We start from the raw sequence: 16,215 nt of genomic DNA, 5'->3' as shown, positions 1-16,215 counted from the left end.
GATAAACACTATACAATTTCATATTTCTTTAACAAACTTATTTTTGTCATTCTCTTAAAGAAATATATTGAACCGGCATTTTTATAACCATTTTCCAGATTATTCCACAATCTTATTCCTTGAACAGAAAAGTACATCGATCCTTCAAGTTTGTTCGAATTTTAGGTTTCAGAAACATCTCAAGTCCTTTAAGATGATAAGAATTTCTCTCTTAACAAAATATAACTGGATGTTTAAATGTATTTTTTTCATGAGCCTTATACATAATCTGCAAGATAATATCATAAGGAAGACATTTTAGTAAAGCTAAACTTCAAACTCTGCAGCACAAAAAGCTTGCAAGCATCTAAAAATGTCTCCAAACCCTAAAATAAACCAGCAGATGGCGCTAAACATTCAGCAAGCTTCATTCAGTCTCTGTCTTTGAACAAGTTCAGCACTTGGACTTGATTAGGAGCTTTAAAAAAAACAGACCTCACACTGACCATAAACCATTAGTATTTCAATAAAATGATGCACTTTTATTCTGGTTGAACTCACACCTTTTAGAAACAAAGTCATCTTAACATCAATGTATAAAAACACAGCTTTCTTCTTTTTTTAATTTTGTTTTTTTTTGCAGTGTAGAAACCATCTTGGTTTAATGTAATACCAAAAAGGGAGCTGAAGCAGATTTAGTAACAAGATGACTCCYAGCGTGCCTCCGTGCTTTATAAGGCCTTTGTTGTGCCATCAATGTGACCCGTGGATGAAAGATCTGTGTTTCTCAAGAGTTACTGTAAGGACACGATAAACCTCAGGGATTTACCCTCTCTCCTGAGCTTCACAATAAATCCACTCTTCTAAGCGGCACCACACGGGATCACTAAGAATACCGTCAGCACCACAACCCTCCGAGTGCATTTATAGGCCGGCAGGTACAGATTTAACCTCTCGAGGCGCACACACTAAATGTCTTGTAATTCTTGTACGATTGCCAACCCTGTTATTTGAAAGAGCAGATCAATTCTCAGCATCTRGGTTTATTYATCTATTTATTTTTGCACTTCACATTTCCAAAATGCTTTCAGGGATCTAAGGTCTAAAAATAAGCAGCACAAAGTCAGACAGGTTATTAAAGGCTGACGGGGATTAGAAAGTGCGAATCGTCTGTGTTTCTCAGCAAAGCTAAATGTTTGACTGCGGCTGTCAGAATCTCATTCATTACGACCACGTTAAAGTGCTCGACTTGTGTTTTCTTTCTGCYATCTCTCAGACGCCTCACAGACCAGACTCCCGCAGAGCCCCCAGCACCACCTGTGCTGTGGACTCATCTGCAGAGCTCCTGTCGGCTCTGAGCCCAGAGGAGAGGGAGCTGCTGGGGGCCATCACTGCTCGAGGCTACCCTCTCCACACTGCTATCATCGCTCTGCAGAGGACAGGGCAGCAGACTCCGGATCAGGTCAGAGTCAGATCCAACAAAGCTCAGGCTGCAGGAGATACCACCGTTGTTTTAGTCGCCACAGCAGCCAAAATCTTTTCACAACCCTGTATATGTACTGTTAATAACATTAGTGGTTTTTGTCCGACTTAACTGCATTTCTCTTTTTTTTATTATTATCACTGCTGAGAGTTTAAACAAAAGAATAGATGATTCAAAAATAGYAATAAAACCACGGGGCTGAGCTGTGGGTGGGCCTGTGGCTGAAACACAAATACAGAACACTGAGCTGGTTTAAGCCGAAGTAAAAATAGAGCACAGACTTCCACARCTCCATCTGTATTGTGTGTTTTCCCATGACATGAACTCCCCTCTGCTCAGAGCAGAAAAACTCAAACAGCAGGATGAACATGATGGGAAAAAAGTAACAGAAGAAAAAGTTACATCTACGAACAAGAGTAACAGATCTATCATAACATACTGTAACCATTAAAGTTGTTACATTTCAGTGTTTTTAAGCAGCTGCGTTAACACATGCTGATATCTGTGCAAAAAAAAAAAAAACGTAAGTTGCACTTTGTCAGCTAGACTACTGATTTACAGAGTGTGTTATTGTGAGAGTGTGTCGTTGTTCTGGAAACTGTGGTGTCACCATGTCTCACACAGATTGTGTTTCAGAGAAAAAGGCTTCAGCTCCTCAGCTCAGTCAGATACTCACAGAAGACACCAGGCAGGCTGAAGAGATGTTCAGTCAGGGAAAAAAAACAAAACAAAACTGAATGAAGTGAACTAAATGAAGTACAAGAAATGAGTATATGAAATAATCAGCTTGTTTCCCTTTATGCTATAAAAATTGCCCAAAGATTTAAACCATTAAAGAAAGTGTTGCTCAGATGGGGTCAAGAACCGAGTTTGTGCTTCAGGGTAATAACTCTGTTTCTTACAGTTAAAACTAAATATTAAAACGTCCATAGATTGTACAAGTAAATGATCAGCAGATTAATATATAATACATTCAAATTGATCCCTAGTTTCAGCCTACAGACCACGTTTTGCATAAGGAAGTGTAATTTCATAAAATCTGGTCTAACGACAGAGCAGTGAAGAGATTGCCTCGTTGGGTTGTTAGCTTTGTTTTCTCAAATCACCAGTAGGAAGAAACAGATGTCATGGGACCCCCGTTAACGAATCTGTTTCTCTGTCTGCAGATTTTGAGTTACCTGGTGGCCTGTGACCACCTGTGTCAGCTGGGTTACGACATGGCTCAAGTAGAAGAAGCACTGGAGATGTTTCAAAACTGCGAGACAAAGGTAAGGCATGTAAAAACAAAAAACAAACAAAAAAAAAAACACGCGCAGGTCTGGAAGTCTCAACACTCTCCCTCTGACGAGGTCAGTTCAATTCCAGGATCTCTGTGTGTTCAGGCCGAGGAGTTCCTGCACCTGCTGAGTCAGTTCAACGAGATGGGCTTCCAGCTGAACGCCATTAAAGAAGTTCTGCTGGTCCACGAAAACCACAGAGAGCGGGCGCTCGAGGAGCTGATGATGCGCGTGGCATGACAAAAATCAGTGGCTGCAGATAACCTGAATYATTTACCCCAGAAACATGTGATAAAAAACATTAATAAATCACATCAAACACTTTTTTATCACTTGAACAAATATGGCAGCATTAAAGTAGAATCCTCATTTTCTTTTTTTTACACATTTGTTTATTTGTAAACTATATTATTGTATTCATGACTTCCTTAAAATAATTTATACCCCTCWTATGTTTTTGGTACAAAATCAATCTGTTTAAACTCTTGTTCTCTAAAGAAATTCTAGCTGTTGTAATACTGTAAATGTGCACGAATTTATCAAGGTTATAAATTAACAAAAAATGTGCTTTGTTACAAAATGTGTATCTGACAACACAAACATTTGACAATTTAACTTCTTGAGGATTGTTCTTTTTAGAATAAATATAGTATAGTAAAAATATTTGTGGCTGTTTTTACATGTGCGTTGCAGTCATGAATTGTTACAAAGATGTTTCATGTTGATGTAAAAATATCATGTGTCCGGTGCAACAACATGCAAATGAAGCCGAAATTCCTCTGCAACATTTAAAACAAGCCAATGGTTGTAAAGCCCAGGACCATAGTTGCATAGTTGCATCCATTTTCATCATTTTAAGTTCAATAGATGAAATATTCAAGATTTTCAACCAATGCAGATGGATTTGTGTGCAATACTCTGAAAAGCAAACAACACATGAGGCTGCACATCAGTGAAATACAGACTGATTAGAAATTACCATGAGCGGAACGAGACCAGTGATATCATGACAAAAATGATGAAACAAGAAAAAATGAAACGAGAAAAAGAAATATTTATCAGTCTCAAATTCACATATTTATTTATTTACTTATTTACTTATTTACTTACTTACTTCTGCTGTTATTTCTTCTTTTTTTCTGGAAGAGACAGAACTAAGATGTACTGTGAATGGATACATGCAGTACAGCAAGGAAACAGGATGGAATTCAGGTTGTAAGCAAGTTACTCCTGTTTGTATTTCCATTGAAAAAAAAACACAAGTGGGTTTAACACACACCTTTCTGGGAACTCCTGGTTCTGCTTCACACACTGTTAAGTACCTGATTAAGATTAGACTTTGAACGTACAAGATTAGCATCAATGCTGATGTTTAAAACATACTAAAATCCATATTACTGCATTCCTTTCTTGTGTTACAGGCTGTTGAACTCTGCTGTCTCAGCAAGGCACACAAACTTTTTTGTACAAATAAACCAGGCATCCTGCAGAAATGCATTACTCTGAACGTTGTGCTGTCTAGCACAATGTGTTCATTTAAACACAAAGTATAACCATCAATGAGCCTTAGCTGCCATACACTGTAAAGAACAATTCTCATACTGCTGTACAGTTCCGGCATCATGTCTCATTACCTCAAGATTTATTGTTTCACATTTTCCAGCAGGAAGCCTTTCACTGTAAAACACAAAAGCTGCAGTTTGAATATATGTGCATACATTTTTAAAATATCCCTTCACACAGGATGACAACCCAGTCCACAAAATCTGCCTGAATAAGGTATTTGTGGGAGGGTCTTACTAAGGTCTACCAGTGAGTATTAAACTCAGTGGGCTTCCCTTTAAGAGTGACCAAACTTGATAGGTCACAGAGAGTTTCAAGCTTCAAAAATACGGTTGCGAGGTTGTCTTGTTCACCATCATGGAGGCATCGTATCAGCGTCTAAAGTGCAACATGGTGACTGTGAATCCATGATGTGGGGCCCATGTATGCATCGGTGTGGCTCAGTCACAGAGGATTTGAGGCAGAACTGTCAACGATAACCTCATGCCTATGCTAACAACCTGGAGTAGACAAGATGCATGCAGCCTCATCCTAACAGTCCAAGAATCATGCTAAGTAAATAAAACAGGATTAGGATGAAGGATGGCATCACAGGAACAGACGTGACAGAAATAATCATCTAGATATACCATGAAGATTGGTTTTACATCGAAGGTGTTGGCACCAAAACAAGTCCATTTGAACGTTTTAAAACTTGGGGTGTAGCAAGGCACACACAGCTTGGCTTGGGAGTAGGAAAGGGGGCTTTAAGGAAAATAGATGTGATATGACAGGTGTAGGTCATGGTGGGGATGTCGTCATGAGTAATTGGATGCAAAAACTTTTGGGAAAACATCAACAGAACTGAACATTCAGATCTTTTAGACCATGTGTTCTAATTATACAGGGTATCAATCTGTTTTCTCCGATTACAGTCAACCTCTGTGATCTAGGCTGAGCTTGTGAGAAAGCAAACATTCATGAAAAGTAGCACTCGTCTCGTGATAAAATACAGAATGTCAGAGATGCATTATTTTGTTCAACTCTAAATTCTGCTTTTTGGCATCAAAATCCACAGATTCTTTGCTTTAGTTTGCCCTTCTTTATAAAATTTCGTCCTTTGAAAATAACCAAAACAAATGAAGAGGAGCGTCTCTTAAAGGTTATCAGAGCACTCTAAGGACAACCTGGAACATTCACTGAGGTTTCTGATCGTTTGTTTTGTTGTCAAATCTGGACAGTTTTCCATGAGAGAAACAGTGGGTTTAGGAAGCCTCATCAGAAACGTGTATATGGATCCAATCCTGCCAAAACCTTCCATCTGACGTTTCACTGTCCACCTGTTTTCTTCCACAGTGTACTCAGTGGTCACATGTCTGCTGAGGGTGAACACAGAGTTCCCTCTGACCACAGCGGTGAACAGAGAGCCCTTGCTGTTTCCGTACTGACCCGACAAAGCCGTCCACTGACCTAAAGTGAGATTGTAGCAGTCCATCACACACAGTAAGAAGTCTTCGCAAGGTCCGTTACGCATCACATACAGGTTATCCTTATGAGCCACCATGTACAGACCATAACTATGCTGACGAATGAGGGTAGTGACCAGAATCCACTGATCTTCTTCAGGTACATACTCATAAATATCTGTGGCCCCCTTTCCTCTCCAGAGACAGATAAAAATCCTGTTCCTGGCTACAGTAGACACTACGGAGGCAGCTGGGCAAGGCAGGGGACAGTCAAAACCCCAGCTCCCCTCAGACACCCTGAAGTGCTCCACAGATGAGAGGACTTTCATGTTGTTTTTCCCTCCCAGAGCGTACAAGCAGCCCTCTAGACCTATCAGTGTGAAGTCGTACCGCAACTGCTGAGGGCCACAGATGGTGGACCAAGAGTTATCGTTTGGGTTATAACAGAATCCAGCCTCCACCACCTTCTTACTCATATCCCGCACCCCTCCGATGATGTACAGCTTGTTGTCGAGAACGGCCACACCTGCCATGGTAGTGCTGGCGCTGGGAGGTAGATGTGTGAGGATCCTCCACTTGTTTTGCTCCTCGTCCAGGTAGCAGACCGTCCTCTGGATGTCGTGCAGCAGCTCAGAGGAGGGAGAGTGGCTGCACACTGCCATGTAGCTGCTTGGGAAAAGTGATTCAATGTATTCTACTAGTTTCCTGGGCAAGGTGTGCACCTCCTCCTTCAATTCAGCGTACATGTCTCTGATGAATAAAGCTGAGTGGTGGGATAGCTCCCACACTCCGTAGGTGGAGGCTGTGTGGTACATGAGCACACAGTTGTCAGAGCTGATAATGCTGATCAAGTGTTTGGTGAGAGCTGAAACCTGGAGGAAAGCTGTGCACTCAATGGCTTCCACAATCTGGTCGCTGTCGAGCACGGGTCGCTCTCCACGGAGCACTTGCAGCAGGACCAGAAATCCCAAAGCTCCGATGGACTGCAGCTGGATCTCCTCCTGGTTGCACTCTCTCATTCCTGACTGGAACAGAGCTCTGAAGTACTCACAGCTTTCAATGACAGTGGCCTTATCAGTTGTGAAAACGCTGCCGTTAATGTTGACCCTCAGTCTGCCTGAGGCTTCACAGCCTCTCGACGAGGAGCAGCTGGACTTCAACACTTCCATGCCACAGTCCTTCATCAGGTCTCCTGGCAGACTCCAAGGTTATTCCAAGAGGAGTTTGATCCAACCAAAACCACAGCGCATGACCTTTTTTTTTTTTTAAATGTGAGAGTATTCAATCTTAGAGCAATCTGTCTCTAGCTGGGTGTCCATTGTGTTTTCACAGCTCTGAGAACAACTTCTAAACATAGCAGCTGCAGCCAGTGTGTCACACAGACCATGTGCATTGTGATGACATGCAGCCAGTGCAGAAAGATGAGCTGGATGATGGCATGGAGGCCGTAAATGTGCGAATAATTCCCTCTGTGTTTGTGCCTGACAGTTTTGGAACAGCTGAAGGTCTGACCTTGAGTGTCAGCTGCAAATGAACAAAACAATGGATTCAGTTCCCTGGGTCAGGATATACTTCAACACTCAGTCTTTTCAGAGGACAGCTAGACTTCTTGAAGCATGTAGGACTTAGTCATTGTTTGTTTTAATGACTGAACCATCTTTAACTGCAAAATGTAAAAGTAAAGTGGAAACAGGGTCTGCACAGTTGTTTAATATGAATCCTGTTTCTTCTTCTGGATTGGGGTCTCATTTATCAAACAAACAAACAAACAAACAAACAAACAAACAAACAAACAAACAAACAAACAAACAAACAAACAAACAAACAAACAAACAAACAAACAAANAAATTCCTATGACAAAACAAACAAACAAACAAACAAACAAACAAACAAACAAACAAACAAACAAACAAACAAACAAACAAACAAACAAACAAACAAACAAACAAACAAAAACCCTGAAGTATGAAATTAAAGTAAAAGTATGACATGTCTAAGATGACATTGAAAGCCTTGAAATCTATTTTTGACCTTTCTGAGTTTAAAAGTTAAACAAAATTGAAAGGAAACAATAGAATGTAAACATAAAACAGGTGGTAAAACAGTAGTTAATGAGGTTTTGCACGATCCCTATGCAGGTGTGGGGTTTAACTGGGTACACCTGTTTTCTCCCACAGACCAAAGATATGCATGTTAGACTATTTGGTTACAGTGGCAGAGCTAGTCGTTTATGCGAGTGGCCAATGCTTTTTCATGGGGCCAAGTACAAATGAACTATTCTGTTTTATGAACCTGGTACCAGGTCAGAGCAATTTTCATAACACATACATTTTTATTTATCGAACTGTCTCAGTCTCTATTTTCTAACATACAGACACACTAATGTTATTAGTGGTTCAGAAAAGTTCTTTTCTTTGACACACTGACAGGGTTTCTAAATGCCAGACAAGACAGCTGCTTCACAGACTCTGTATCTGATTTACTCTAATCAGTGTCACATGCTGTGACTTGTCAATCAACTGGGATGCCCAATCAGGTTCCAAGGGTGTATTTTCTTTGTTGCAGTACATAAGTAATTTTTTAGAAGATTTTTCATTTTGCCAAAAAATTATCATAACTTTAACTTTTATTTTGTTACATTCAAAACATAAATATTACATTTTCACTTCTATGCTTTACATTTTAACACCTTACAGATTTAAATGTGATGAACTCATCATTCTTCACCAGGAAAAAAAGTTGTTTATGCACTCTAAAAAATTAAGTGTGGAGTTTACTTAATGACTTTTTCCATTTCGCCTAGTAGAATAAGTTAGATACAGTATTTTCTTTAAAAGAAAATGCGTAACTTGCTCAGTTTACTCATCTGGAGCCAGTTTGGTTTAGTACATTTTAACACTTCATTTTTTAGAGTGTGGAAAAGTACTTTTACTTGCCTGCTTATTGTGCGCAGTTTTATGACTTTTACTTAAGTACTTTTCTTCTCAGTGAAATTCGTTTTTACCAAAGTCATTTTCTGCTAAGGTATTTTCACTTTTACTTATTTATTTCATGTATTTAATATACCTCTGTCAGGTTCTCAGGGTGGCAAGTATCACCCTCGCCACCCGCCTGGCCCTGCCCCTGATTTGTAACTAAATTGCCCCTGGTTGTAAGTGAGATTGTGTCTCTATGTGGCTCTGTGATGCACTTGCAACATGTCCAGGGTGTACCCCGCCTCTCACACACTGACTGCTTGACAAAGGCAGCAGCTCTCTGTGACCCGGGGAAGAAAAAGTGGGCAAAGAAAATGGATGAGTGGACGAGAAATTAATTGGAAAATCCTTTCAATCTCCAGGTTGTGAAGCAATAAAACATGAGCGAATATTTTTGCCACACTACAAAGTTTGATCTGCAGTATATACATGTATGGAAAGATTTAGTGTGTCATTTATCAAGCTAATTTACAAATAAACCTCATCAAAACAACATGGCAGAACTCTCTGGATTCATCCTGTTTTTATGCATTTCAAGTTAAAACAAAATACAATGCTAACAACATATTTTTTCTCATGTTGATAATTAAAAGTAAAATATAGTTTTGTGTGTAATTAGAATGGGGGCTTTAAAGATTTACAGAAGATGTCCTCCAGTGCATCTGCATCTGTTCCTGTGCGGAGGGAAAACAAACTCAGCTACAAAAATGTGAACAGAAGGATGTTTGAGGCCTCTCATGAGTAACATTATACTAACATCCAGCTGTACAAATCTCCTCTAAGTCTAAATAACCTCTGTGCAGTGAGTCATCAGACATCTTCATTTACTTTAGTCCAGCTTTTGCTGGATCTGTTTGAAGTCTTTTTTTTTTTTTTGCCTAAAATGGAGAGATGGGTGCATTAGCTGCACACGACACTACTTCTCCTGGACTGGGAGCAGCAGATTCACAGTGGGTCTGGAGTCACATCAGTCCTCCCTTCCTATTAAGTTTTGTTTTTCTTTGCAAAGAGAAGATGTATTTTTCAGTCCTGGCTGTTCTGTGTGGACATTTAAACACTTTATTTTTATCAGCTCTCTTCGAGGACAACTACTGGAAATAAAAAAAAAAGTCTGACTCTAACCATGTCAGTGATGTTTGGAAAGGCGAAGTCGTGTCCTGAATGTAACCTGGTGCTGCTCGGTGCCATGGGCTGCGGGAAATCAGGTCAGATTTTTAAATCTTCATTGGATAACAGTAGAATCTGCATTTTTGTTCTTGGAAATGACTTCTTTTGCTGGAAATGAAATCACAAGTCTGCGCAGTCTGCATCATAATTGTTTTTGCTATTTTTAGTAACCCAGTATTAATTATTGTGTTTGATTCAAACAACAAGAGTAATAACGTTGAAATTAAAGCTTTTTAATGAGAGTTCGCCTCATCGGATAAACAGTTCCATAAATCCTGAGAGTAAATGTGTTTATTTATGTAGCAATGATTTTTCTCAGGACTCTGACTGCCCCCCCCCCCCCCTCAATCCCCTGAGGCTCCGCAGCCACTCTCACACACTTTTTTGATGTCTATTTTACAGCACTCACAGTGAAATTTCTCACAAAACGGTTCATCAGTGAATACGACCCTTATCTAGGTAAGCCTCCTTTTTTATAATTATAATAATAAAAAACAACAGAAAATGAGTAAAGTTGATTTTCATTTACACATGTGTTGTCTCTACAGCCTAATTAGTCTAACCAGAAGTGAGAATTCTACTAAAAATAATCTATTTAATTAAATATGCCCTTACTGTGATGATTTTTTTTTTTTACCAAAGGACATTAAAATGAAATAAAAAATGTAATAACAAAACAAGACTTGTCTGTAGATTACATTTAAAATGTTTGTGGAATATAATTGATCATTTTAGTCCAAACCGTCCAGTCAGTGTCCAATAACAAATGTCACAATGCAGCTGATGTAAAGACTCTTTTAAGTTGCCTTTATTTTGATTACAGCTCTGTCTCRTCACAATATTTGCTCACATAAAGCAACATAAACATGACATTTTAAAATGTGCAATGTTTGTTCATACTTTAACCTTTCCCATATTTGTGTTAAAATGTTATTTGAAATCGGCCCAGTCAGTGTGCTTCCTGCAGTGGACAGTGTCTGTCATCAGGTGCCATCCAAAGCTGTAGGTTTGGGTTGTAAAACATTGATTAGGGAGTTCTGAGATTAGACTCACAAATCAATTTTAAATTTACAACAGCTACTCAGATTATAATTTTATTGACAAGAGGCAAAGGAAGTAGTCATAAATGAAATAAAAACAGTTTATTTTTTGGTTTAATTGGCTCATTAGCTATGTTTGTGTACGTCAGCCAGCGTTAGTCAGGTCAAAGGTCTGTGTCGCAGTTAATTTGTGGTTCAGAAAAAAAAAAAACGGGTTAGGAAACCCTTAAACTAAAAGGTCAGCTGTCCGTCTGAGTTCTCAGGGCTGGGATGTTTCCAAAAACCAACATGGAAACTTCTAAAAGTGTTCCTGCTTTCCGCTGCTAAAACCATTTCCCCACTATTATGCACTTAAAAGTAAGCTTATAATTGTCTTAAATTATGATGTAATTAGTAAAAATACCTACACAATATGTGGGCTGTTGTAAATTTAATGATCTCTTAAAAATAAGTTTTCTGTATCAGATTAAATATATTTTATTTAATATTTGTCAGTCACATTTTCTGTTGGTAGATTATTTAAAAGTGTGAGAACTATTTTACATTCACTGCAGAGTATTTGGTCTTTTGTGAAAATGTTGATAGTTTTTCGGTCCTTTGCATCTTTTTAGAGGACATTTATTCATCAGAGGAAATTGTGGACCACCAGCCGGTGACAGTGAGAGTGATGGACACCTGCGACCAGGTAGGAACATCTCAGTGAGGCAAAGATTACACAAATCCATAAAATACCAGTGATATGTTTGGATTAATATTTATATCAGATGTGTGTGTTGAAGTGGCAATCATCCTTTTGATTATTCTTGGACAGTGATAATCAGTACACTTTTCTTATGTTTGATTTTCTTGTGATGTTTTGACATCTTGATGAGAACACTATGTATTGTTCCATAAATGGACATTTAAACTTTCATTAGCAGCTAACTGTAACACTCATTTCTAGATTAAGCCCCCCCTCTGCTGGTGAAATTGTTGGTGAGACCCTGGCAAAGACAAACCACAGCAAATAAAATAAAAATAAAAAAGGCAGAAAGAAAAATAATCTAATTTCTTTACATTTTTTAACTAAAGAAAAAAAGAGATATGTTTTCATTAACAGGAACAATTGATCCTAGTCATTTTCATTTGTTATTTATTGCAACAGTATTGGGTCAAGCTGCCTCATGGGTCCAAATTCTCAAGCATCAGAGCTTTTCTTACAACACTAATAATTAACAGTAATATTTTATCAAGATTAAAACATAGGATCTTGTCACTGTGCTGCTGGAAACTATAATTAGAAACTTCCCTTTGTAAATCAGGTTCACCTGCAGGATCTGACCGACAGAGCAAGTCAAAGTTCTTCTCTTTAAAATCCAAAGGTTAGATTATTAGGAAAACCTGAACAAATACCTGCTGTTATTGCACATTTTGAAATGTGTTGGCGTGTAGATGGGACAAAATTCAACTTCTTCAACTTCATGTTCTCTGAGGCAGAATTTCAAAGTAGTAAAAGTTTTGCTGTCCGAGCTTTTCTTTACACACAAATCATAAAATATTTCAGCGTGGCCCAAAACAGCAGTTAAAGTACATTTATATATGTGTTTTATTTTATGAATGTCAAAAAGAGTTTTTATTTTATTTTATTTTTTAGTGACCAAAAAGCCCAGAAAGCATTCGGATGATAATAAATCCTTTGGAGTCTTTATTTCTTGGACTGGACCATGATTTTTCATTGCCACTTTCTCTCTCTCGCTCTGTGTGTGTGTGTGTGTGTGTGTGTGTGTGTGTGTGTGTGTGNGTGTGTGTGTGTGTGTGTGTGTGTGTGTGTGTGCAGGAGGGCCCAGTGAATTGTGAGCGGTATCTGTCCTGGGCCAATGCTTTCCTTGTGGTCTACAGCATCAATGTCATGGAGAGCTTCAGAGGCTGTCAGCTCTACCTGAAGACACTTTCTCTGCACAACAAAACCTTCAGTCCACAAACTCCCATCATCCTGCTGGGCAACAAGCTGGACATGGACAGATACAGGCTGGTATCCCCTGTGTAGGTCTGGGTAGATGAGTGTATTTTTTATTATCAGTTAGTGTTTGTTGTGTTCTTCTGGATACAGAGTTTATTTTCAGGGTTCAGGACAAACTGTTAATAAAAAGAAAAAAAGAGGAGCACAAACTCCATCTAGACTACACTAAATGGTTCAAAAACTGAAATTTTCTGCTCTGTTTGCATCTCCTAACCCAGTGTCCAACACATTTCCACTGCGGGCCACATTATAAAATGGTGGCCCTCAAAGGGCCAGTTGTAATTAACTTCGATGTTTAACTTTGACTAAACACAAAACATCACATTCCTCATCTCCTCTGTGGCTGAGCACTGCTAATAAGCAATAATCGAGCTCTACCTGGTATTTCCTGCATAGAAACAGTGTTTTAACCCGTCCTCTTATAAACACTGAAAGTATTACATGACTAAATGTGAAATAAATCAAACAGGAAAAGTGTTAAAAGTAAAAGTAAGAGTTTTACTCACTGTTGAGTTCTAGCAGAAAGCAGCTGTCTTAAATTCTGAACTGTCCAACTTTCCATTGGAGAATTTCCACTGGAGGGGGCATTCCAGTTTAAATTTATGATTTGTAATTGGGGAATTCTCACTTCCCATTCAACTGGGCAGCTGGCAAAAGTAAAAGTAGCAATGAATTTAGCCAGTTGTTGGCTAACTTTAGCCCAGTGCAGCTCCACCTCGTGGAGTGCCATCATTTTGTGAGTAAAATAATCAAAATGCATTATGGGAGATGTAGTATATGGTTATTACTGACTTTCAATCAGCATTAGCTTATTTTAAGACATTCACACACTTTTAAGCTCTCGCACATAAAATGTCGTCGGAGGCCACATTTGGCCCACGGGCCTTGAGCTTGACACGTGTCCCCACCGAAAAAAATTTTTTTGGTGAAAAAAAGAAAATTTCTGTTTTGTTGTATCCATTGAGACATGAAGCTTTTGAGAAACAATTAAATTTGACACAGGCCCACTCCCATGTGCCCGAGAAACCAAAACAACATCTAAATGGAATTTAAAGACCATTAAACTTTAAATTTGTGCTGAAAAAAATCAAGAGTTAACTGGAAACAGGGGCATATTTCCTAATGTACAGGGTGGGTTTCATTTCAGCTTGAAACAGAGGTAATTATCACAGTGGGGCAAGAAAACACGCCAACCTCTTTGAATATTGCTTGTCAAACAAAAAAAAAGCAAGTGCTCAGCCATGTTTATTCATCCTCCTCGCCATCAAATTAAAATTTCCTCTGCCTGATGAGATGAAATTGATTCAAGCCTCTTTAGGAAGTGACAGATCTCTGATAAACGCTGCATCAAATCAATGAGTGTTTAAATAGATTGCGAGGCTGAGGCCGTCTGTCTGAATGCTGATGTTGAACAGGAAGTGGATCCCCAACAGAAACCGCCAAAAGCAAAATGGTGTGAGCCTTCTTCTGGTCCATTTTATTAAACTCAAAAACAAAATAAAAGAAATAGCCACAAACTCTTAGGAACACTTGTGTGTCCTTTTCAGACAGGTGAGCCAGTGTGACGGGGAGGCCTTGGCCGCTCATTTCGGCTGTTTATTCTTTGAGGTGTCGGCCTGCAGGGACTTCCACTCCGTGCAGCACGTTTTCCACGAGGCGGTGAGGAGGGCGAAGAGGGACGGCGGCGGCGGCGGCGGCGAGCGTGTCAGTTTGATCCGTCCCGTCTACGTCAGCGAGGACAAAGCGCTGCTCAGCGTCCCCTCCTTCACAACCCCGTGCTACAAGGAGCTGCCGGCCCCCGCCACTGCCAAGCTGGTCACCGTGAAGACGTCCAGGGCCCAGAGCAAACGGAGAGCCCCCACCCTCACCTTGCTCAAAGGCTTCAAGATCTTCTGACGCTTTCTGGACCCTGACCTTGTGTTTCCAGTCCCTCAACTGTTACGAGTGAGACTTGACTCAACCCTCTGTGGCAGAGGGGAGGATGAGCTGGAGCACATCAGAAAAACGGACTGAAAATGCTCCTCTGCATGTGTGAGCGCCTGTTCTATGTTTGTTACTTCATGTGTCACAAACATAAAATGAGAAATACATTTTTTAAATAAAGGAAGATGTCAGATATGGAAGCAATTGTGTTCCATAATCCTAATTAAAATGGATTAATAGAAATGCTGTTTCATTTTCAACATGTACCTGATTTTTTTGACTCATAAGTAAAATTATAAATACATAATCCAAACTGTATGTTCATTTTCTTCTCCAAGACTGCTCAAAGTGTAAATTAATTAAAATGTTAAATAAAACAAACTTTGACATTTAATTTTCAAAATATGTCCTGGTAAAAAGTGACCAAAATTCATTTTGAGACAGCTTAGATGGGGGACAATCTACTGAACACTTACAAAACATGACTGCAAATCTCTTTTTCTGCTACTTCAACATAACATAACAAACAAACAACTTGATAATGCGTGATTTAGTCAACATCTTCACATGCAGAACATTGTGAAGTCAACTGAAACTTCTGCATTTTAAGAGTTCGTTGTGAGCATACCTCTGTTATGAATACATCTTTATCAATGTCCAAATGAAAATAAAGAAAACAGAAGCAGATAAAGAAAATTATATTTACAGCTTAGTCTTATTCTGAATAAATGAGAAGAATAGGTGGTGTACCAACATTGTCGTCAAGAAAAGAAAAGATTAGACTGCGGTATTAAAAAAAATATCAGTTTTATTTGAATGCACCCACATTTCCAAGTATTATAAATAAAGTTAGACTTCTCCAACAAAGCAATCTGCTAAAAAAGGAATAAATAAATTGAGCGAGTTATGATGACTTTCAGCGTGGGCAGTGATAAAGTATGCACCACCAGCCTGCTGCAGTCTGGTTTGTATCAAATTGTTTTCACTGTATACTTTAAATAAATGAGTCAGAATTTATAATTGTATTTTTGTACCACACATATTTATACATAGCACTAATAATGAAACCTGTTGTTTTTTTCTTCATTATTTCTTGACCCTGTGTTTGTTGGGTACTCATGTTCTTTGGCAGCCACCGTGGGGTGCTGCAGTACTTTCCGCACCCCTAGTTCCCTTGGTTACAAATAAAGTCGTTGACTCATACTTTGTTTTATGTTGGCTTCTTAATAAGTGGCTGTAAAAGGTGCTGCCATAACATCAAGAGAAATGAAGAAACAGCGCTTAAAGGCCGACACCTACTGTTACAGTCCCAAGTGCTCTCAAAGTGTGATGACTGTAGTAGAGTATGATGGTTATGTTATTT

At 39.0% G+C, this 16,215-nt stretch overlaps 3 protein-coding genes across 3 annotated transcripts in view; 2 read left to right on the top strand and 1 right to left on the bottom strand.

Annotated features, from left to right (window-relative positions):
* Positions 1-3,402, top strand: part of ubap1lb (ubiquitin associated protein 1-like b) — an 8,282-nt gene extending 4,880 nt beyond the window's left edge. Inside the window, exons 4-6 of the mRNA XM_014007231.1 lie at positions 1,256-1,441; positions 2,629-2,730; positions 2,845-3,402. Of these exons, the coding sequence (XP_013862685.1) occupies positions 1,256-1,441; positions 2,629-2,730; positions 2,845-2,979 (423 nt within the window). The 3' untranslated portion in view covers positions 2,980-3,402. The remainder of the gene's footprint in view (positions 1-1,255; positions 1,442-2,628; positions 2,731-2,844) is intronic.
* Positions 3,403-3,808: 406 nt separating this feature from the next.
* On the bottom strand, positions 3,809-7,221 carry kbtbd13a (kelch repeat and BTB domain containing 13a). The gene has a single exon (XM_014007230.1). The coding sequence runs from the start codon at positions 6,929-6,931 to the stop codon at positions 5,438-5,440; it is 1,494 nt and encodes a 497-aa protein (XP_013862684.1). The 5' UTR covers positions 6,932-7,221; the 3' UTR covers positions 3,809-5,437.
* A 2,378-nt stretch (positions 7,222-9,599) lies between these two features.
* Positions 9,600-15,124, top strand: rasl12 (RAS-like, family 12). The gene is made up of 5 exons (XM_014007228.1): positions 9,600-9,928; positions 10,293-10,349; positions 11,542-11,615; positions 12,747-12,952; positions 14,477-15,124. The coding sequence occupies exons 1-5, from the start codon at positions 9,847-9,849 to the stop codon at positions 14,823-14,825; spliced, it is 768 nt and encodes a 255-aa protein (XP_013862682.1). The 5' UTR covers positions 9,600-9,846; the 3' UTR covers positions 14,826-15,124.
* Positions 15,125-16,215: the final 1,091 nt, after the last annotated feature.

Source organism: Austrofundulus limnaeus, unplaced genomic scaffold (assembly GCF_001266775.1).
Source record: "Austrofundulus limnaeus strain Quisiro unplaced genomic scaffold, Austrofundulus_limnaeus-1.0 Scaffold40, whole genome shotgun sequence".
NCBI classification, from domain to species: domain Eukaryota; kingdom Metazoa; phylum Chordata; class Actinopteri; order Cyprinodontiformes; family Rivulidae; genus Austrofundulus; species Austrofundulus limnaeus.
The sequence above is the reverse complement of the archived record's forward strand: the minus strand, read 5'-3'. Positions and strand labels throughout refer to the sequence as shown.